We start from the raw sequence: 24849 nt of genomic DNA on the forward strand, positions 1-24849 counted from the left end.
CAAAGAGCTGTTCACCTAATGACCAGAGTTTCCTCCTTGGGTGGCTTGAGAGGTCTAAATCCACTCCTAGCTGCATAATTCAAGTCTTACCGCCTTAACACGGGCTAGGAGGTGAAAGGAAAGGATGTGATGTGTGGGACACTCAGTTTTGTCAGGGGTGGTTTCAATGCATTAGTCCAACTTTCCTTTAAGAAAAATCTTTGTCTTGGTTTCTATCCTTGAAACCAGTCATAGCTTCTGGTAAGTCAGGGGCTCTAAGGTCTCTCAAACTTTAATGTATGAACCACCCAGGGATCTTGTTAAACCGTAGACTATGATTCAGAAGGTCTGGGTCCACGTGCCCAACAAGCTCCCGAGTGATGTCAGTGACGCTGCTCGATGCAGGTACTCCAAGTGGGAGGGCTATAAGGGATGTTCCCAAATAGAAGTCACCTCAATCAGACATTTATTCTCAAAATATACAGCCTTCACCAGGATTTTGGAAAGGAAGAGAATACTCCAGAACCTAAACAAGGTGTCTGCTCTCTCTCTCTTTTCTATGATTTTTACCATCTGGCTGTAAACCCAATGTGATACTTGAATAAGGGGCAACTTTTTAAAATGTCTTTTGTGTTGACAGTTTATTGGGGCTTGACTTGATGGGGCTTGTATGGAAAAACATAAAACTTCAAGCCTTTTGTAATGAAAAGCCTGATTCAAAATAAATATTTTTTAATTATGTCAAGTACTAATGAATAAGTGATGTTTACAAATACTTCATAAGAGAATCATTTGGGATGAATTGTTTTCATTTCTCCCACAAAATAAACAGCTCATGTACTAAAGACGACACCTTTCCCTAAGGAGGAGGAATAAAGCTCAACAAAAATAAAGTCATGCCTGTGGCACAATCATAGTATGTTTAGTGAGGAAAATACCAAGATTAAGACATACAAAAGCCTAAGAGGAGAATTACATGGTATTAAATACATTCCTAGAACCTGGGGGTTCAGGGAAAAAGAACAGCTGGTAAATTTAAGAAAGATTTTAACTGGAAAAGATAACACACGAGAGCAACAGTCCATTCCCCTTAAGAAAAACAACAAACACCCACAATCTTTCATTTTTACGTTTTCAATAATGTTTTCTTTTCATTTGACCATCAGACCCACCTCCCCAACAAAATTCAGCCAACCATCATAAAAATGAAGTGGTCGACAGGTCCAGCTGGCTCTATTCCATGTTTACCCTAAGATGCTTTTCCAGCCTATGAGGGTAAAATCCATGGAGCAGGCAGCCAAGAGTAAAAAGAGAATCACTTCCCTTCGCACGGAGGGAAGCCTGCATCTTGAGTAGCCTTCTGCACTCTGCGGGGCGAGGTGTCTCAGCGCTTGCGTACGTTCTTCAGCCCCATAACTGTGAAGGTAGCGGCCGTCAGTTTCTCGTAAACAAGGAACATGAGAGCAGCGGTGAGGACTGTCTGCAGCAGTTTGGCTTCAAGGCCTTTGTAGAGTCCCATTATTCCAAACCGCCTGAGAGGAAAGAGGTTTGAAAAAAATAGTTAAGGTTTTCTTCACAAAAGTCAACTCTCGCATCAAAGAGGCACGCCACCGCTTAGCCCCGGGGGGATCCATTCCAAGACCCTCAGTGGATGCCTGAAACCGTGGGTAGTACTGAACCCCCTAATTTTTTCCTATACATACACACCTATCATAAAGTTTCACTTGTAAATTAGGCACAGTAAGAGATTAACAACAAAAACTAATAATAAAATAGAACAACAATATACTGAAATAACAGTTACGTGAATGTGGTCTCTGTCTCTCTCATAACACCTCTGTTCTGAGGGGGAGTGAGGCGGATGACACAGGCATTGGGACTTGGTGCTAGGTCCTATCGACTTTCTGATGATAAGTCAGAAGGAAGATCGTCTGTTTCCATACCATGGCTGACTGTGGACACCTGAAACCATGGGAAGGGAAACTGTAGATAAGGGGGGTGGGGTGGGGTGTGGATATTGTATTTGCATTTCCCAAATTTTATATAAGTGGAATCATACAGTATGAATTTTTTGTCTGATTTCTTTCACTCAGCACAATTATTTTGAGATCCATATTGTTGCATGTATACAACATTAGACAGTCCTTTTTTTACGAGCAGTATTTCACTATGTAGATATATAATTTGTGTATCTATTCACTCGATGATGGGACATCTGTGTTCTTTTCAGTTTTTGATTCTTACAAATGAAACTATTAATATCTGTATAAAAGTTTTTGTGCAGACATATTTCACTTCTTTTGGGTATATAAATTGACTGGAATGGCTAGGTCCTATGGTAGTTCTATGTTTAACTTTTGAAGAAAATGGCAAACTGCTTTCCAAAGTGGTCATCGTACCGTTTCATTTTCCCACCAGCAGCACAAGGAAAGTTCTGGATGCTCCACATTCTTGCCAACACTTGGTATGGTGATTATTTATAGTTTTTTTACTTTATACCAATTCTTTATCTTTGATTTTTTTTCATCCCGAGCATATTCTGGATTTTTTTAGACAATCCCCCCCCCCCCCCCAAGAGACAGAGTGTGAGCATGGAGGAACAGACAGAGAGGGAGACACAGAATCCGAAGCAGGCTCCAGGCTCTGAGCTGTCAGCACAGAGCCTGATTGTGGGGCTTGAACCCATGAAGTGCAAGATCATGACCTGAGTCCAAGCCAGATGCTTAACTGACTGACCACCCACGTGTCCCAAGCATCTGTTTTTACAATACATTTATTTTCAAAATATCTTACATCTAGGAACAGAAAGTTATGGCAGCTTTTGCTTCAAAGGAGGCCCCTGACTTATTTGACATCCCTAAGGGTCAGCTTCTTTAAATGAAATGAATTCAGGGAAATGATGAAGGCACCTGCCTCACAGGGCTACTGTTAGGATTAAGTGAGATTACCCACGTGACGCACGGAGCTCAGGGTCTGCTGCAAAACAAACACTCAAAATGTTAGCTACTCTTATCATCATCATCACTGTCGTCATCATTACGATAATCACTCTTACTCTTTCTACTACCCCCTCCTTCTCTCACTATGACTACTGCTCTATAATATCTGTTTATTTGTATCTACAAGAGAAGTCACAGGATATACCACTGATGACAGCACTACTAGGGCAGAACAGTCTCTACATCAGATTATAGGAGGCTTCCCTCTCTACAGGAGTCCCGTATATTTCTAAGTAACAAAGAATAAAGACCTGAACTTTTTCTGTAACTTCCCCAAACGCTATCATACTGCACTAAGCCCCTAAAATGAGAAATGTCTGAGCACAACATGCAAGAAGAGGTTTCTAGGCTACCACTGCCAAGGCAGTAGTGCAAGTTAAGCAGAATTAGCTACTCCCTGGCAGAGATGGCTGTTGAAAGACAGGACAGAATGTGAAGCATTTACAAAGCTCACTTTACTCGTTGGTGAAGAAGATAGAGAACATTCCGAAGACTTCCCAATGTTCTGTTTTCTGGGTTTAGTCTGTGGCGTCCAAACTGGGGAAGAAGAAAAAAAGATCAATTTCTACCTGCAGAGGAAATTAGGTTTGAGTAAGGTCTTATAGTATACAGTAATAAAAATATCCAATTACTATGTAGATTTCATGAATCTTCTCTTTTTCAATAAAATAAGTGAAAATAAGAAATATTTTTCAATGAATCAAGCATGAGAATTTTCACTTTACAGAGAATTATGGGAACACTCTACCTCAAAAGAAAACAAACATGCCCACAATGAAGATTTAGATACCGATGGTATGGTTTGCCCTCCAGTCCTTTAAAAGTTCTGATAACCACAAATCAGAACCTCTTCGGTCTAAGCTCTTCACATTACATGTTTATAGTGTAAAAGTACCAAAATACATTTATTTAGATGCTGCTGAATTCCTTGTATTAAGTATCAATTTAAAAATAGCACACCAGTAGAAATACTTCTAACAGAAGGTAATAAATTTTTGAACTGAAATACTTTCACTATCACCCCCATTTTATCTACCATAAATACTTTGAATTTTTTTCTCTAAAACTGATTGTGAATCTGTCCATGTCTTCTCTCTCCTCTCCTCTGCTACCACCTCAGTGTAGGCCACCATCACCTCTTACCTGTACTATGGAAATGGCCTCCTGATTGCCCTCCCACCCTTATCTCTTAACCCTATGACCAATTCACCACAGAAGAACCAGAGGAATCTTCTCGAATTGTAAATCAGATCACACCACTCCCTAGCTGAAAGGCCTTCAAAAGCTTCCCACTCAGGTGAGAATAAAATCTAGAATCCTCCCTTATGGGCTTCCCTGCTACTTTCCTAATCTCATCCGGAGCCCACTCTCCAGCCACAGTAGCCTGTTTTCATTTCCCAATATTCACCAAGCTCTTAGCACAACATGTTCCCTCTACCTAGAATGCTCTTTGATACCTGGATCCTTAGCTTCTTTTAAGTCTTGATTTTTATACATGGCTCCTCAGAGGAGCCCAGTCATCTTCAATCATCCCATCTAAGAACATCTGCACCATGCCCCCCTCCACTAAATCTCAGAATGCAGTTCACTTCCTAGATAGCTCTTTTCTCAATTTATAACAACCTATTTATTCTGCTTATTTATTGGTTCATTCTTTCCTCTGTTACCTCCAGGAGGGCAGGGATTAGGATATTTATTCACCATGTGTAGCCAGCTCCTCACACAGAGTGAGCATTAAATAATTGAATGAAAAAAACAGAAATTTGAAAGCTCTCCAGAAAAACTAAATCATTAATTCCTCCTGAATGAACTAAGGGAATCAACTTCTGATTTTGTAAAGATTAACCTAACCAAATCACCTTTCATGAGAAGGAAACAAACTTATACTTTCCCAAGGTTGTTAAAGAAATTTGCCCCACATTTGGGTTTTCTGAGACACTATGTTAACTGGAAATTACAAATATAATCTTTGTTCCAAACCAAACAGGAAACCAAGTGACAGCCAGCCTAGCGGGCAATATATCAAACAAATGAAAAAATGCATAAGGAATGCTCCAGCCTACCAACTGACTACTTTATTGCTTTGTTAACACTGTTTTAAACAGACAAATCATATATTTTATTTTTTTTTTTAATTTATTATTTTTTTAACGTTTATTTATTTTTGAGACAGAGAGAGACAGAGCATGAATGGGGGAGGGTCAGAGAGAGGGAGACACAGAATCTGAAACAGGTTCCAGGCTCCAAGCTGTCAGCACAGAGCCTGATGCGGGGCTCGAACTCATGGACTGCGAGATCATGACCTGAGCCGAAGTCGGCTGCCCAACCGACTGAGCCACCTAGGCACCCCTATATTTTATTTATTTAAAAATTTTTTTTAAATGTTTATTTATTCTTGAGAGACAGAGAGACAGAGAGAGAGACAGACAGACAGACAGAGCATGAGTGGGGAAGGGGCAGAGAGAGAGGGAGACACAGAATCCGAAGTAGGCTCCAGGCTCTGAGCTGTCAGCACAGAGCCCAAAGCAGGGCTCGAACCACAAACCGCGAGATTGTGACCTGGGCGAAAGTCGGATGCTTAACTGAGCCACCCAGGCACTCTGAGACACCACATATTTTAGAAAGTTGTTTGATTAGATGCAGGGAGAACCCCAGCACTCACCCTCAGAATTGACTGTACCGTCTGCATGGGATAAGTGACTGTGGTAGCAATCGCTTTGGATATTGCACCAATGATGAACACATCCAAAGAAGAAAGCTGGAAAGCGAAAAAAGAACAAACCACATCAATGCAAATAAGACAATGTCTGAGATTATTTGCTGCTTTCACAATCAGGGATTACCTTCATTCGTTTCTTTAGAAGTTGCCGTTTTAAACCTTCATAGAACATGAACTGGATGGCAGGATTGAAGACCAACAGCAAGGAAGGAAATGTGCCATTCCATAAAGCCAAGATTCCTTCGTCTCGAATGATCTGGTGAAAAGCGTCTAGGCAAGAAATCAAGGACTTTTGAGGACAATCCCCTAACTGGACAACACAATGCGAATTTTGTTCAAATGTACCCAGAACACAAATCATACTGGTTCTATTAAAATTTCCTTCTTGCAATGATATTCTGGGGGCAACCTCATCAGTTAACTACTTTTTGATAATCGTTGGACACTGACAGTCACCAGATTATTGAGACACCAACTTAAATCATAGATAACTCTTCCTGACAATCTGGCATTATAAAGTCAAGTTTTCTGGGAATGAAAGCTGGTGCAGCCACTCTGGAAAACAGTATGGGAGTTCCTCAAAAAACTAAAAACAGAACTACCCTACGACCCAGCAATTGCACTATTAGTCCTTTATCTACGGGATATAGGTGTGCTGTTTCGAAGGGACACATGCACCATGTTTATGGCAGCACAATCAACAACAGCCAAAGTATGGAAAGAGCCCACATGTCCATCGATGGATGAATGGATAAAGAAGATGTGGTATATATATATATACAATGGAGTATTACCGGGCAATCAAAAAGAATGACATCTTGCCACTTGCAACTATGTGGATGGAACTAGAGGGTATTACGCTGAACGAAATTAGTCAGTCAGAGAAAGACAAACATCATATGATTTCACTCATATGAGGACTTTAAGACACAGAACAGATGAACATAAGGGAAGGGAAGCAAAAATAATATAAAAACAGGGAGGGGGACAAAACAGAAGAGATTTATAAATATGGAGAACAAACCGAGGGTTACGGGAGGTGTTGTGGGGGGGGGGGATGGGCTAAATGGGCAAGGGGCACTAAGGAATCTACTCCTGAAATCATTGTTGCACTATATGCTAACTAATTTGGATGTAAATTAAAAAATAGTAAAAAACAAAATTAAAATAAATGCATAAATTAAAAAAAGAAAGAAAGAAAGAAAGAAAGTCAGGTTTTCCTAAGTAATGACCACCTCCACCACCACCACCACCACCATTGGGAACTCTATATTACAGAGAATTGTGAACTGATACCCTATGTGTTTCATAGCAAAGTCCAGGACAACAAGAGATAGCTCCCTGGGTCCATTATATAGGATCTGACTAATAAGGAAACTACTGTTCTCATTACAAAGATGGAAACATGGGAAAGGAGAACCAGGTTATGTAGTACTATTAAGCTCAAAGTCATCAGATATTAATAAGATAGTTTTATCCAAAGACAACACTAAAAAACAACAACAACAATAAAAACCACAACAGTGTAGGTTATTTTTTAGAAATATTTACCCCTTTCCACCAATAGTCCATGTAACAACAGTATAGTTCTCTAGCCCCTGACTTTGGGTTTGGCCATGAGATGTGCTTTGGCCAAAAGGACGTTAGCAAACAAGATGTGAACAGGGGCTGGAAATATCCTTGTACGACTGGACGTGTCCTCCTGTGCTTCTGCCATCACCAAGAGAAGAATATGTGCAGGCTGGCCCCAGCCTCAACGAGTCAAATTCTTGTCAATCCACAGACACATGAGCTAAACAAATGCTCACTGTTAGATGTCAAGATTTGAGGCTCTCGGATAGGCAGCATTATGGAGGCAATAAATTCCAGATAGAGAAAAGAAACTCCTTAAATAGGAACTTACCCAAGAAACACTTACCAATAATACCTTTGTAGTTGGTTGGTACAATGTCTTCATTCCTAAATTTTGCCCCTTGCAGCTTCAGTCTGGTGTTTACCACCCAGAGTGGAGTTGTTAGCAACACATTCACCACACCTTCCAAAAGAAAGAGGAGACAAAGGGAAAGCAAAATGTAACCTTTCAAGCTTTGCTGTCTTACCTTACATCTATGTACCAATGTTTCATTTCTACTTCTGCCACTGACCTACTAGGAGACCTGAGGTAAGGCGTGTCTCTGTGACAGGGTACAACACAAGCCACTACTGTTAGAAGCAATTCAGAAGCCTTGCAGATAGCAAACTGGCTGGCAGCAACACTTTCCACGTGAAAAGAGCAAGTTTCCTCACTTGTATAACAGGACGTGATCTATTTGTCAATTTGTAGAGCATCCAAAGCAGCAATTTTGATCTAGCCTTATGTACATTTTTAAAATAACAGAAGGCTTATTGATCACATGCTAAGTCCATGACAATATCTGATAAAACACACAACTTACAACTCTCACGTAAGTAGCTTACATGGTTTTAAGTGAGTATGGATTTGGTACAATGGGTGACAGGTGGGAGAAAGTGGTGATATTTGAAAGAGCTTCACCAGGGACTAGATAGAGGCTCACAGAAGAGTTCCTCATCACTTAGGGAATTAGGATAGGCAGGCAGCAAGCAGTAGTTATGAACCACCACAAAACACCTGAAACAGCTCCGCAAGCATCGCGATCCTTACAAGCTTAAGGATGGGGGTCTTGGCCCCCCAAAGTTGCCTCAGAGTGGAACAATACAATGAGCCAGGTGCTTCTTTTTTGAAAACACATGATCCCAAGTTAACACCATCTTGAAATTTTAAAATATTCCTCATCAGTCCTGGAATGATTTAAAAAAAATACCAGATAGAGTTGTAACAAAGTGCCTGACACATAGTAGATACTTTATAAATATTTGTTAAATAAATGTTGAACAAATGAACCAATGAACAAATTCAGCAAACAACCACACATAAAGCTGTCTGGCTCTAGCCATGCTCTGAGGAACCAAGAGGCAAAATCCTAAGGAAGAGAAATCTACTTTTACTAAAGTCATTTAAATACAACAGGAGAAAGAATGTTTTGATTTAAGGAATCTCAAAACACACTATTCAGAAAACACAGTCTAACTAAAGATAAGCTTGAGGAAACAGCCAAGAGATTCAAGTCCAATTTTTTCATTTGTTGTATACAGTTGCTAAAGAGAGACATTTTGTTACCCCTTTCTTTAATTTTTTTTTTCAACGTTTATTTATTTTTTTGGGGACAGAGAGAGACAGAGCATGAACGGGGGAGGGGCAGAGAGAGAGGGAGACACAGAATCGGAAACAGGCTCCAGGCTCCGAGCCATCAGCCCAGAGCCTGATGCGGGGCTCGAACTCACGGACTGCGAGATCGTGACCTGGCTGAAGTCGGACGCTTAACCGACTGCGCCACCCAGGCGCCCCCCCCCTTTCTTAAGAGCATCATGAGAACACATTTCTCAAAATGAAAGACATCAAAAAATTTTATGAGCTGTATTTATTATATTTTTAAAGAGTCACATAACTTGAGTCATCTTTAAGCTATGACTCACTGTATTCATGCATTGTCACGTAAGGCATTGATCATTACCTGAAAAAGCCTTACCTAGAGATTCTTGCTCGTCTTGTTTTTAAAAAGTGCCAGTGCCCAGAAAACCACGACAGAAGAGTATCAGTACATGACTTTTTAATGGCTTTTTGCCCAGACTTTATAATGTCTTCCTATTCAATGTACACATCACTTGACTGAAAAATCAACAGCTGGAAAAATCAGACTAGAAGGTATTACTGAGCAGTCTACTTTTTTTTTTTTTTTTTTTTTTTTTTTCACATGAAGACAGGAAAGCTCAGGAACAGAGATCACAGGCTTCTGTGGATACTGTAGACAACATACATACCTTCCTACACAAATGAAATGGGTTGTCTGTTAAACAAATTCTTTAGAAATCAAAATTCTTTCATGTTCTATTCAAGAGGTAGGCACACACAACTGAGGCAATGCAGCCTCAGTTAAGATGTAACCATCATTGAAAATTCTGCTTTCATAGCTCTTTCCGCCCATGGGTCCTGTCCCCATGCTTTAATAAAATCACTTTTTTGCACCAAAAAAAAAAAAAAAAAAAAAAAAAGAAAAAGAAAAGAAAAAGAAAAAAGAAAGAAAAAGAAAAAGAAAAAAATTCTGCTTTCATATCTCTGTTATTAACATGAGCTGAAAATGGAGAGGGTTCTAAGAACAATCTCAAGTACAAAAATGCACTCCATCATCTAAAGAAGAGTACATAAAATCCTTGTGAAAACATTAGTATTTCAAAGCTTTGTATCTGAAAAGTTCAAGTACTTGTTCATCCTCTAAGCCAAAATAGATGGAGAGGTATTTTTTGGCCACTATAATTTTACGAGTTCTGAGAAAAGACACTCAAAATATTTGAGGATTCAAAACTTTACTAAAAACTTACAACCTATATAATCAAGCAAAGGACAGCATTCCATGGGAGAAAAACAAGCTACAAATGGTCATGATGAGGGATTCCAACCGTCACTAATGCACGAGGGATATGGCTGAAGGGGAAAGAAAGTTCTCTGCTTATTTACAAACCTGGGTAGAAAATTCTTCTTTCAGTTCCAAGCTGTGGCTGATGCTTCAGCTCGAAGATGGGAATACTAACACTTTATCTACTTAAATACAAGAAATTGTTTTTCTTTCAATTTGAATGATTCTATTTTTACTTGTAAAAAATCATTTATAAGAAAACAGAAGCACAAGTAAGAAGAGATGAACAGTAACTGAACACACATACTAAAATCGTATTCACTGATTCAGGGAATAATTGGAATACAGCTATTTACTTCTGGAATCTTGAAAACAAAATAGTTTTATCACCAGTGAGTCTTCTTTGTTAAAGGAGAGGAAACATCAGAAAGTCTGCTAATTATGTGTGTGCCTCTGGGAAATAAGTGCAATTACTACTGATAAAGGAAAAGGGTAGGCGGATCAAGGCTATAAATCTAACCATAGGGCTCCCTATGAAGGAATGCAACTTGACACCCAAGGGGGAACAAACCCGCCTTACCAGATTAAAGACCGGAGGGCAGGAGAGGAATATGAACTGTCCTAACAGTAACACCACTGGCATTCAAAAACAGTTATTGGTAAAAATCCCGATTTCATAAAAGTGGCAATTATATTCTTCATTTAAGTTTTCTTTAAGATTCTGTTCCCAAATCCTTTCCCAAGGTATCAAGCTATATGAGTCTTTTTCCTATGAAAATACAGTAAGTAATAAATTTCTACATTTCGAGCAGAACTTGAATAACAATAATACTGTTTCCAGTACTCCTCGGAGACAAAGAAACTCATTTCTACAGTGATTTTAGTACATGACATGGCCCACAGCAGGAAAAGAAAAAGTGGTTCTAATTCTAAGAATGCATAGGTATTAAGATGTGAGAAAACATTTTACAAGGAAAATTTTAAAACTCAAAAAGGCATTTCCAAAGAATTCCCTGCCTTCAGAAAAAGACAACCTATAATCAGAGAATCTCAGAATTACAAAGGAGGACAAAATCCATTTGACCAAGTGTCTCTCAACTGTGATACAACTGACATTTTGATTCTGGGCTGGATAATCCTTTGTTTGGGGGCAGGAGTGGGGACGCTGTATATCAGATGAACAACAGTCAGTATCGGACAGACAACAATAGTTGTAGAGGAATGGAGTTATTAAATGGATCAGTATGTTCAAGGAATCAGTTTTCCAAGAGAGGATGGGAGCCAATAGAGATCAAGCTAGAGGTAAGCAGTATCAACACAGATCTTGTATGTTGGGTTCTCATCCTTTTACACTACAGGTGCCATGACTTTATCCTATTTGCAGGTGGCAGACATGGAAGGGTTTGAAGCTGGGGATAACCTAATCAGATTTGGGTTTCAGGACAGCAGTTCTCCACCATCTCTCTGAGAAGACATGTAACAGATGATGCTCACAACTGACACCGACCCATTGCACCTTTCTTTCACATACTCAAGAAGACACTACAGAATATAAGTGAATTAGACTGATACTATGTCTTTTCTCCAACCTAGTTATGTCAATTGTATCTGTTATGCAGGCAAAACTCTGCAAATATGGGGTATGTACAAGAAAAGGCACAAAACTCCCATAGTGAACTGATATACCTTGGCCATATACTAAAAAAAATGAGGGGCGTCTGGGTGACTCAGTCGGTTAAGCAACTGATTTCAGCTCAGGTCATGATCTCGCATTCTTGAGTTCAAACCCCACATCAGGCTCTCTGCTGTCAGCATAGAGCCTACATCGGATCCTCTGTCTCCTTCTCTCTGCCCTCCCTCTCAAAAATAAGTAAGGATTAAAATACACATATATACATCTTAAGTTAAAATAAAATATAAAGTATGCTATTTATGATACTCCCTAGGTCAAATGACTTTTATAAATTTTTTTTTTTTAACGTTTATTTATTTTTGAGACAGAGACAGGGCATGAACGGGGGAGGGTCAGAGAGAGTGAGACACAGAATCTGAAACAGGCTCCAGGCTCTGAGCTGTCAGCACAGGGCTTGAACTCACTGACCGTGAGATCATGACCTGAGCCGAAGTCGGCCGCTCAACCAACTGAGCCACCCAGGCGCCCCCCCTTTTTTTTTTTTTAATTTTTTTTAAACGTTTATTTATTTATTTATTTATTTATTTTTTAATTTTTTTTTTCAACGTTTATTTATTTTTGGGACAGAGAGAGACAGAGCATGAACGGGGGAGGGGCAGAGAGAGAGGGAGACACAGAATCGGAAACAGGCTCCAGGCTCTGAGCCATCAGCCCAGAGCCTGACGCGGGGCTCGAACTCACGGACCGCGAGATCTTGACCTGGCTGAAGTCGGACGCTTAACCGACTGCGCCACCCAGGCGCCCCATAACGTTTATTTATTTTTGAGACAGAGAGAGACAGAGCATGAACGGGGGAGGGTGAAATGACTTTTAAAAACTAAGTGCTCTACTATACCAGTCTAGCAGTGTTAGGTATAGGGGAATCTACTGTAATGGTAGATGTGTAACAGAAAGGAAACAAACAGAGCACAGTGAGAGAAAATAACAAGGGTGTTGTGTGCCTGGTGGAGAATGGGATGTGAGATATTAGCAAATAAACATCTCTGAAAAATTAAAAAAGATTTCATCATATATCTCATGAAGTAGCAGTTTCATGGAAAGTTATATGAGCTAGTCCTTGACTGTGACTCGTAATCTTTTAAATGTAAATACATAAAACCATAGAACCTAAAATGTATTGAAATCAAGATATTACAGGGGCACCTGTGCAGCTCAGTAGGTTAAGGATCCAACTCTGGGTATCAGCTCAGGTCATGATCTCACGGTTCATGGGATCTAGCCCTGTGTCAGGTTCTGTGCTGACAGCATAGGCCTGCTTGGGATTCTCTCTCTCCCTCTCTTTCTGCCCCTCCCCTGATCATGCACACTCTCTCTCAAAATAAATAAACATTAAAAAAAATTTAAGACATTACAAATACTTGGTCTCAAGTATTAAGGATAATACTAGATTGCCATCTGTTGCAATTGTGTAAAAAGGAAGATCCCTTCTGTATAAGACATCTCAGGATCTATTCTGACTTTTTTTTTCCAAGTGAACAAATCTCAAACTTGAGTTCTTTGAGTTATGACAGTGTTAGAAAACTATTCTTCCAGAAAGGTTAGCTGGGCAAGACCATGCAAAGTAGGTTAGTGAGGAAGACCTCAGAGGCAAGAACAGAATAGAACAATGGTCCAGGTGAGAGATGATGGTGCTTGATTTTGGGAAATGGCTATGTATATGGAAAAGAGGGAACAGATTCTAGAGATACTTAAGAGACAGAATGATGATGGTTCTTTTTTTTTTTTTTTAAAGTAATCTCTATGTCCAACATGGGGCTTGAACTCATGACCCCAAGACCAAGAGTCACATGATCTACTGACTGAGTCAGCCAGGCATCCCTGAGACTGATGGTTCCTTTACATATATATAATTTATTGTCAAATTAGCTAATATGCAGTGTATACAGTGTGCTCTTGGTTGAGACTGATGGTTCCTGATGATGAAACAAATGTGGAGGGTGAGGCAGCACTTGCTATAATGACTCCTGGGTTTCTATCCTGAGTTACTTACTACAGGTATTCATTTTTTTAGAATTTTTAAAATTTTTACTTTTTTAAGGCATTATATTTGCTAGATCACAAGCCACTTTGTGCAGTTGGGCACACTCTCTTTTTTTTCCTCTTCCAAAGTTTCATTTAGATTCAAGTTAGTTAACATATAGTATAGTATTGGTTTCAGGAGTAGAATTTAGTGATTCATGACTCACGTATAACACCAGGTGTTCGGGGCGCCTGGGTGGCGCAGTCGGTTAAGCATCCGACTTCAGCCAGGTCACGATCTCGCGGTCCATGAGTTCGAGCCCCGCGTCAGGCTCTGGGCTGATGGCTCAGAGCCTGGAGCCTGTTTCCGATTCTGTGTCTCCCTCTCTCTCTGCCCCTCCCCCGTTCATGCTCTGTCTCTTTCTGTCCCAAAAATAAATAAACGTTCAAAAAAAAAAAGAAAATTTTAAAAAATAACACCAGGTGTTCATCATAACAAGTGCCGTCCTTAATGCCCATCACACATTGAGATCATCCCCCCACCCACTTCCCCTCCAGCAACCCTCAGTTTGTTCTCTATAGTTAAGAGCCTCTTATTGTTTGCCTCCCTCTCTATTTTTATCTTATTTTATTTTTCCTTCCCTTCCCCTATGTTCCTGTGTTTTGTTTCTTAAATTCCACATATGAGTGAAATCATACGGTATTTTCCTTTCTCTGACTGGATTATTTTGCTTACCATAATACACTCTAGTTCCATCCACATCACTGCAAATGGCAAAATTTCATTCTTTTTAATGACTGAGTAATATTCCATTATATGGAATATATAATATTCCATATATATAATTCCATATAATATATATATATCTTCTTCATCCATTCATCAGTTGATGGACATTTGAGTAATATTCCATTATATGGAATATACAATATTCCATATATCCATAATTCCATATTTTATATATCTATATCTATATCTATATCTATATCTATATCTATATCTATATATCTTCTTCATCCATTCATCAGTTGATGGACATTTGGGCTCTTTCCATAATTTGGCTATTATTGATAGTGCTGCTATAAACATTGGGGTGGATGTGCTCCTTCAAATCAGTATTTTTGTACCCTTTGGATAAATACTTAGTAGTGCAATTGCTGGGTCATAAGATAGTTCCATCTTTAACTTTCTGAGGAAACTTCACACTGTTTCCCAGAGTGGGTGCACCAGTTTGCATTCCCACCAACAGTGTAAGGGGGTTCCCCTTTCTCTGCATTCTCGCCAACATTTGTTGTTTCCTGAATTAATTTTAGTCATTCTGAGAGGTGTGAGGTGGTATCTCATTGTGGTTTTGATTTTTTCCCCCTGATAATGAGTGACATTGAGCATTTTTTCATGGGTCTGTTAGCCATGTATATGTCTTCTTTGGAGAAACTTCTGTTCGTGTCTTCTGTTACCTACAAGTATTCATTTCCACAAAGAATGAAATCCTGTGTGCTATACTCTTTATGTAAAACTTGGTCTGGTGGGGGGTCAAAAGGTACAGACTTTCAGTTATAAAATAAGTAAGTCACGGGGATGTAATGTACACCATAATGACTACAGTTAATAATACTGTATTGTGTATTTGAAAGTTACTAAGAGAGTAGATCTTAAAAGTTCTCACCACAGGGGCGCCTGGCTGGGTCAGTCAGTGGAGCATGTGACTCTTTTAAAAAAAAATTTTTTTTAACGTTTATTTATTTTAATTTTTTTTTTGAACGTTTATTTATTTTTGGGACAGAGAGAGACAGAGCATGAACGGGGGAGGGGCAGAGAGAGAGAGGGAGACACAGAATCGGAAACAGGCTCCAGGCTCTGAGCCATCAGCCCAGAGCCTGACGTGGGGCTCAAACTCATGGACCGCGAGATCGTGACCTGGCTGAAGTCGGACGCTTAACCGACTGCGCCACCCAGGCGCCCCAACGTTTATTTATTTTAGAGAGAGACAGAGCACAAGCAGGGGAGGGGCAGAGAGAGAGGGAGACACAGAATCTGAAGCAGGCTCTAGGCTCTGAGTCGTCAGTACAGAGCCAGATGCGGGGCTTGAACACACGAACCACAAGACCCATGACCTGAGCCAAAGTTGGATGCTCAACCAACTGAGCCACCCAGGCGTGCCCCCCCCCCCCTTTTTTAAAAAAATGTTTATTTATTTTGAGAGAGAGCATGCATGACCGAGCAGGGGAGGGGCAGCGAGAGAGGCAGAGAGGCTTAATCTCATGAACCATGAGATCATGACCTGAGCCAAAATCAAGAGTTAGACATTTAACTGACTGAGTCACCTAGGCACCTGGAGCATGTGACTCTTGATCTCGGGGTCGTGGGTTGGAGCCCCATGTTGGGCATAGAGATTACTTAAATTAAAATCTTAAAAAAAAAGTTCTAACCACAAGGAAAAAAATTAACTGTGTGGTGATAGATGTTTACTAGAATTACTATGGTGGTATATAAATATCAAATCATTATGTTGTATACCTGAAACTAATATAATATTATATGTTAATTATATCTCAATTTAAAAAAACCTGGTACAAGTGAAAGTTAATTAGATAAAATCAACTTAAGACCAAAACGGGAGTATTACATGGAAGAAAGGCTCAGAGACCAAGCCATGAAACATCTGTGGTTTCATAATTTTTTTTTTTAATGTTTATTTATTTTTGAGAGAGACAGAAACAGAATGCGAGTGGGTTGGGGCAGAGAGAGAGAGGCACAAAACCCGAAGCAGGCTCCAGGCTCCGAGCTGTCAGCACAAAGCCTGATGCGGGGCTTGAACTCACGAGCTGTGAGATCATGACCTGAGCCGAAGTCAGACGCTCAACCAACTGAGCCACCCAGGTGCCCCAAAACATCTGTGGTTTCATACAGGTAAAGAGGAAAACTGAGGGGACATGAAAACTCCTAGCCCGATAACTGTTTTTTTAATTTTTTTTTTTAATGTTTATTCATTTTTGAGAGAGAGAGAAAAAGAGAGAGCGTGCAAGGGGGAGGGGCAGAGAGCGAGAGAGACACAGAATCCAAAGCAGGCTCCAGGCTCTGAGCTGTCAACACAGAGCCCTGGGTAGGGCTCAAACCCATCAGCCGCGAGATCATGACCTGAGCTGAAGCTGGATGCTTAACCGACCGAGATACCCGGGCACCCCCTGGTAACTGTTTTTCAATTAAATCATTTATTTATTTATTTAAGTTTATTTATTTAGACGGGTAGCTGGTCTCTCAAAATAAATAAATAAACTTAAAAAAAAGAAAAAAGTAAGCCAACTCAACTCAGAAATAAACCTTTGTGTAATTAGTCAACAATCTTCCACAAGGATGTCAAGACCATTCAAATAGGAAAGGACGATCTCTTCAATGGTATTAGGAAAACTGGGTATCTGGATATCCACATACAAAAGAATGAAGTTGGACCTGTATCTTCCACCATATACAAAAGTTAACTCTAAATGGATTAAAGACCACATATATATGGTTTTTCTCTCCCTCTGCCCCTCTCTCCTGCTCACATGCTCTCTCTCTCTAAAATAAAAAAAATAAGAAAAAAATCTACAGCTCAACAACAAAAAAATCAAGCAACTTGATTAAAAAATGGGCAAAGGACTTGAATAGACACTTCTCCAAAGATCACATACAAATGGCCAACAAGCGTATGAAACGATAGAAATGCAAATCAAACCACAGTGAAATATCACCTCACTATCAGGATGGTTATCATCATCAGGATGGCTACCATCAAAACTAAAACACCCAGAAAATAACAAGAGCTGGTGGGGACGTGGAGAGCTTAAAACCGCTGTGCACTGCTGGTGGGATTATATGACACAGTGGGAAACAGTATGGTGGTTCCTCACAAAATTTAAAAAAAAAAAAAAAAAAAGAAACTACCATATGACAGCAACCTCACTTCTGGGTATATATCCAAAGGAACTGAAAGCAGGGACTCAAAAAGATTTATTTACACAACCCATGTTTGTAACAGCAACTATTCACAGTGGCCAAGAGGCCAAAACAACTTAAATGCCCATCAATAGATGAATGGATAAACAAAATGTGGTATATACATACAAATGAATAGTATTTGGCCTTAAAAAAAAAAAAAAAAGAGCAAAACATGAATGAACCTTGAGGGCATTATGCTGAATGAAATAAGGCAGTCACAAAAGACAAATACTGTATGATTCCAGTTATATGAGGCATCTCAAGTAGTCAGATTCACAGAAATAGAAAGTAGAATGGTGATTATCAGGGGGAGGGAGGAAGGGAGAGTTTGCGGTCTAATGGTTATAGAGTTTGAAAATGTTCTGAAGATCTGTTTCACAATAATATAAATGAACTTACTACTTAAGTATACACTTAAAAATGGTTAAAATGGCAAATTATATGTGTTTTTATCACACACACACACACACACACACACACACACACACAGCTAAGTCAGAAAACGAATTACATTCTTTGTAGCATTAATTTGTGCTAAAATAAACTTTACAGAATATATGAACCACAAGATAAATATTAAAATATAAAAAATTTTATACTCAGAAAACTTTGTTACCTGCAACAAATCCAACTACTAAATCTTTTCCAGTAGTAGAACGTTGACCTTTGACCCAGACTGCTTTGAGACTATTAAAAGTGTAGAAATAGACAAAATTGGAGCAGCACAGACTGGAGATAACTGGAAACCACCCTCGATATGGTGCCAGGCTAGAGGAAAAACACAATAAACCAAGTAAAGATGCTGGACAAAAGCCAGTAGAAATGGGCAAAGTCCCAGGAAAAGCTGATCATTCACATATTCTCGAAGTTCACTTCTGTATTACAACATGCTCCAAACTGCACATATATTTCATATTCTGAAAGATACCCAAACCAACTACCATTAATGATGCCAAAGAAACAACACACTTTCAATGATTGATTTTACTGATTTCCTCCCATTGATTTCCTTTAGTAAGTTACTATGTAAGATTAGAGACAATTTCTTCATGGCTATTAGTAAATGTGGCATCACTCACATTTTACTACAAGGTAACAGCATTTAAAATGAAGAAAATATAGATAGCAAGTATAAAAAAAAGAAGTGGTTGGGCGCATGTTATAAGGGCACAGGAACATGGCTGAAGGGCTCCTACTAGCCACACCTGGGACAATTTAAGCACCAAAATAATATCATATAGTAATCAATTATAAGCCACGGAAAAAGCAGGAATTTTTGAGTTTAATACTGATACTAAAGTTTCTTTTCATAGACTGTTTATAGTTGCAAGAGAGGTAAAATTATTCAGTGGCTAACCCAAATCTGAGAAACCATAATTAAGCAATGATGGGCCAGTGGACAATATGTGACTCCAGATGTGATATCCTAAGGACACAATATCACCTATGCATTACTCTGGCCAAGAATGCAAAGCTTCAATCTAATCATAAAGAAATGTGAGGCAAAGTTAAAATGAGAAGTATGTTATTAAAAAAAAAAGGGAGGGGAGTTATATTCTTTAAAATTGTTAATGTGATAGGGGTAAAAGCTTTGATGTATGGTGTGTACCTTACTCTTAAATAATTTTGAAAAAAGTTTGTGTGGTGTGTGTGTGTGTGTGTGTGTGTGTGTAACAGAGAAGAGGGAGGGTGAGAGGGGAGAGAATATGAGCACAGATGGTAAAATAAATGGGAAAAAGTATAATAGGTCCATCTGCATAAAGCATATACTGATATTCTTTGTACTATTTTTAGTTTCATAATTTTTTGTGCATTTGAAATTATTTCCAAATAAAAAGTAAAAAGAAAACAACCAAAAGAAGTACATAATCTGTCTGAATATATCATAGAACAAACTAAATTATCACCTTCTTCAGCTCACGGTAAAAAACAAAACAAAACCATAAAGCATTGGTTTCATGGAAGACTCTGTGATCAAGAGTCAAAATGGCCAACCAACCACAGAACTTCAAGGAGGTGAAAACAATTATGTACTTATAAGTTGGGCAATTAAAATCCACAACTACTGTAAGGCTGCGAGAACGGGAAGAGAGAGTGCAGATTTGCCAGAAGCCTGGCAATCTCCCAACGGGCTGCCTGCTCTAACGAGGACGAGCAAGGTGGTTGGTACTCACAGGCCTTCTTCCTTAATGATCTCCAGGAGCACCATGTGTGTAGTTTTGGACTTTCTTTTCTCATCAACTATAAGATGAAAGAATATACATTTAAACTAAATCTGAGAATTATGATCTTCAGCATCAGCAAGTTTCACTGAAATGCCATTTACCTCACCTGAGCGATCTCCCGCCCTATTTGAGCTCCTTAGCTTGCCTCAGAACTCAACAACCCTCCTTGTTCCCATGTGCTCAATTCCCAACTGTGGATCCCTTGGGTTTCATCTGGTATTCACGAACCATAAAGCATTTTAATTCAACACCTAATTTCCAAAGCAAAAGATGTGACAGGAGATCTTCTATTTCATAAGGCTTATCTTGTTTGGGGCTTTTTTTTTTTTTCTCGAAGTTACATATTCTCATTTTTATCTTAACATCTTATAAAGTAGAGTGGAAATAAATTACCATCTCCCTGTTAGGGAAGAGGCTACAGACCCAAAAGCTGTGAAGGACACATGTAGTTGGCAGCAGGGCCAGGATTAAAACTCAAGTTTTCAAAGTTTTACGCTTGTGCTCGGTTTCCTAACCTAAAAACTAAAAGGTCTCAAAAGGATGAGAATTGGGGCACCTAGGAGGCTCACTCAGCACCTAAGAGCCTCACCTAGGAGGGCTCAAACTCGGTTCATGAGTTCAAGCCCCACTTCGGGCTCTGTGCTGACAGCTCAGAGCCTGGAGCCTGCTTCAGATTCTGTGTCTCCCTCTCTCTCTCTGCCTCTCCCCTGTTAACACTTTGTCTCTCTCTCAAAAATAAACATTAAAAAAAACATTACAGGGAAAATGGGTGGCAGGCATTGAGGAAGGCACTTTTTGGGATGAGCACTGGGTGTCCTATGTAAGTGATGCATCACAGGAATATACTCCCGAAGTCAAGAGCACACTGTATACACTGTATGTTAGCTAACTTGACAATAAATTATATTAAAAAAAAAGAAATAAAAATAAAATAAAAGACAAATGCAACGATTGTAAAAAAAAAAAAAAAAAATTTACAAACAGGTTTAACCCTTTGATCCAGCAATCTCATTTCTGGGAATTTATCACATTGAACTTACAAAAACAAAGCAGCATATGAACAAGTCTATTCTACAAAAGAGAAGAAACCACCCAAGAATCTAGAAAGGGGGAAGGGTAAACAGGTTATGGAGCATCCACACTATGGAACACTCTACAGTCAGAAGGATGAAGAAGCTCCCAAAGCATTGATTTGGAAGGCATTTACAATATGCTGTTAAGTGAAAAATATAAGGTGCAGAACAGGGTAGCAAAAATGCTTTTTGTGTAAGAAAGGGAGAAAACTAAGAATGTATATATTATTTTTTTTTAATATTTATTTATTTTTGGGAGCGTGCAAGTTGGGGAGGGGCAGAGAGAGGGGGACAGAGGATCTGAAACAGGCTCTGCATTGACAGGCTGACAGCAGCGTGCCTGATGTGGGGCTCGAACTCAAGAACCTTGAGATCATGACCTGAGCTGACATCAGACACTCAACCAACTGAATCACCCAGGTGCCCCTATATATATTTTTTTACTTGCTTGTTATTCCATAACAAAACTCTGCAAGACTATTTGAGAGATTAATAAAGACATTATCTCCAAGGGAGAGAAGAGAGGGAAAGAAGGGGCAGATTACAGTGAGATTTTCCACCATACTGTGTATCGTTTTATAGATTTTTGGCTTTTGAGTCATGTGAAATTATTACCAATCACAAAACTCTAAAATTAATGTAAAATAATAGCCATGAAGGGTTTTATGGTAGGAATTAGTTTATTCAAAGCTAATCTTACTCTTTTATTTCTTCATGTAAGTTCTGGCACAGGTTTATAATTTCAAGTTGAAAAATACTGAGGGAAAAACAAGCAGGAATTATAGAGGGTTGCACAGTCCAATAATGCAAAAAAAGGCAAACTAAGACTACATGCCCAGTTTAGCAGTGACAGTGGGTGTTTGGCTTCAATGCATTTCCTATTTCTTCTCTGTTCTCTTTTGAGAAGATCTACTCCCAGCAAAAACTCTCCACATTGTGCCTTTAAAAAGTCATATTGTTGGGGCTCCTAGTTGGCTCAGTTGGTAGAGCATGTAACGCTTGATCCTGGGGTTGTAAGTTCGAGCTCCATAATGGGTGTAGAGATTACTTTAAAAAAATAATAAAATCTTTTTAAAAAAGTCATATTGTTTATTGGAAAGAATTGTAATGATTCTAAAGTACTAAAGCAAGCCCACTCAGGTTCTCTCAGATTAGAGAATGCTTGAGGCTATGACTCATTTATGAACGCCTCTCTGTTAATGAGGAAACAGCACTGATGGCCAGTATTTAAAGTCAGTGGAAAAGGACAAGGGTAGATCCCTAACAAAACAGATATTCTTACGTTACTAGAAAAATTTGTTTGTTTCCTGACACCAAATGAAAAGAATATGATGCCTAGAAAAGTTACTCACCTTGAAGTCGAAGTCGAGCTGTATCCAAGGGAAAGAATACTGTCATTGCTGTCACACTTCCCTGAAAAATTTGAAAAGACTTTAGCCATTATAGTTTCACAAAAATAAAGAGCCACAACTTTTAAATGAACAAAAGTTCATTATTAACCGGGGGTCAAATCAGATTTCCAGTGAACAGACATATACAATATTGGGATTATTTCTGTTCAAGTTCTAAAGTTATACACTTAAACACAAGTATTTCATTTTCCAGAAGAAATCTTTTTCTCTCTCATACTGAAAAAGAAAATGAAGTGGGTCCCTGAAGAGAAAAACATAGAGGTTTGCAACCCAGGACACACATAAAAAATAGCAGATAAATTGATTTTTTTAACCTTTTATAGATCAGTTGCTGTTCCTATTCTCTGATAACCTTACAAGCCAAAATATCTAGTAATAAAACAGATAAATACTTCTAGTCTTTTTGCTTAGTCAATGTATTTACCACAAAGTAAAAGAGGTATAAAAATCATATTGTTCTTTACAATAGCTTTGTTTACTTGTGTTTGAAATAAAATAGGGACAATCTCAGCTCAATATTCTATAAATAATTCATCCAGGGTAACACAATGATAAAAATTATCAGGGAAAGAAGCCAGCAACCGGTCTTTCCATTCATAAAACTTTATGACAGATAAAAACCACAAGCATATAGTTAGGGATGAAATTATACAGATGAAATCTCCAGGTGGGTTTATGGTTCTCAACCTAGATGGAGGCCCACTGGTATATATTCTCAGGCAGAGTATCAAGTGTTGAGCTACTGATCTAATAATGGTTATGTACAGTATTTTAATCATGGTAACAACTGGAAATTAGGTCAACTTTATAGATAAGAAGAAACATTTGCCAGATCGCTTAGCTATTTAAATAGGTCAGCCTGTTTGACAAGGGAGAGCACTGTATTGTCCTATTAGAATGCTTCAAACCTCAGATTGAATGTTACCACCCCCTGCCTATCAGGTTACATTACGATATGTTGTTCATGCTCTGTGTTCCCACGGCACTTGTTTATATGTCTCCTCTACAGGATTATAAGACTGTTCACTCTATCTCTTTGTATAACATAGATTAATGAAATATTTATTCAACTTACCCTTCAGTTATTTATGCTTTTTTGATGACTCCAATATAAATGTTCTTTTCTAGTAAGGACTAGGTAATATTTGATGTCCCAAGGAACACTGGACCTACAAAGGCTTATAGTCTACAGAGATGCTTCTGGCATCCTTGCTCGCGTTACAGGCAATTTCCAAGAAAAATGAGGACTGCAAAGCTGGACAATGCTTACTAAGGTTATTAAGGCTGTGGCATTTTTTTTCCTATTGCATAGTACTACGTGTCCATGCCGGTATTGCATAAACGGGGCATTTCAGGCAGAAAAATCCTGTCTGGAAACTTTTTCAAACAACTGGGACATCTCCATTCCTCTTCCTTGCCAGCTTTAAACATACACCCAAAGTTCCTAACTTAGAAACCCCTGCCTACCTACCTTGAAATCTTAAAGGGAAGTACATCTTACACCAAGATAAAGAGAACAGCCAGTCCAAAGAGCTCAATGGTCTATTACCTCCTCAGGAACTAACATAAAAAGTTCAAATCTAGTAAAATGAGTTCAAATTTAGTAAAACTAAAAAAACTTTTTAAAATTTATTAGTACTGGAATTGTTTCTCGGCCTTTTGACTAAGATCAAGTGTAAAACTTATTAGGAGTGGAAAGACTAGATCAAGATAGTGAACTGAAAACCCAGCATTGCCTCCTCCCTCATTCCAATCACTAATGATCACAGAAAAGGCTTATATATGAAAGTGTTGTATAGAAAAACAAAGAAGGGTCTATTGGTGGACCAGAAATTAAAAGGATAGCAGTGAGGCTATTTTGAAAGAACTCACAGACAAAATGCACAGGAGATAGGTGTGGTAAGCAGAATAACAGTCCCCTGAAAGATGTCGATGGCCTAATCCTCAGCACCCGTGAACACATTGTATTACATGGCAGGTTGCTGATCACCGACTTTAAAATAGGGAGATTATTCTGGATTATGTGAGTGGGTCCAATGTAATCACAAGGGTCCTTAAAAGTAGAAGGAGCTAGAATACGTGGGAGTAAGGCAATGTGCAGGTTCAACCACTACTGATGGCTTTTAGACAAAGGGGTCACTAGTCAAGGAAAAAAGTGTCTCTAGAAGCCAGAAAAGGCAAGGAAATGGATTCTCCCCTACAGCCTCCATTAAAGAACACAGCCCTGCTGACACCTTTGATTCTAGCTCAGTGAGACCTGCATCCGACCTCTGACCTATGGACCTACAGATATAAAATCTGTGTTGTTTTAATCCACTTAACCTGGGGTAATTTGTTAC

General features: G+C 39.0%; 1 protein-coding gene across 2 annotated transcripts in view; it reads right to left on the reverse strand.

Annotated features, from left to right (window-relative positions):
- Positions 1–694: 694 nt before the first annotated feature.
- The window catches only part of SLC25A17 (solute carrier family 25 member 17), a 45151-nt gene continuing 20996 nt past the window's right edge, over positions 695–24849 (reverse strand). Inside the window, exons 2-9 of one of the 2 annotated variants that reach the window (XM_043562696.1) lie at positions 22451–22511; positions 19975–20041; positions 18417–18568; positions 7616–7732; positions 5822–5967; positions 5641–5736; positions 3433–3515; positions 695–1511 (exon numbers count right to left, since the gene is read on the reverse strand). In XM_043562696.1, coding sequence (XP_043418631.1) covers positions 1364–1511; positions 3433–3515; positions 5641–5736; positions 5822–5967; positions 7616–7732; positions 18417–18568; positions 19975–20041; positions 22451–22511 — 870 coding nt within the window. In that variant the 3' untranslated portion in view covers positions 695–1363. The remainder of the gene's footprint in view (positions 1512–3432; positions 3516–5640; positions 5737–5821; positions 5968–7615; positions 7733–18416; positions 18569–19974; positions 20042–22450; positions 22512–24849) is intronic. The other variant, XM_043562697.1, reaches the window with a different exon arrangement.

Source organism: Prionailurus bengalensis, chromosome B4 (assembly GCF_016509475.1).
Source record: "Prionailurus bengalensis isolate Pbe53 chromosome B4, Fcat_Pben_1.1_paternal_pri, whole genome shotgun sequence".
In the NCBI taxonomy this organism is placed as follows: domain Eukaryota; kingdom Metazoa; phylum Chordata; class Mammalia; order Carnivora; family Felidae; genus Prionailurus; species Prionailurus bengalensis.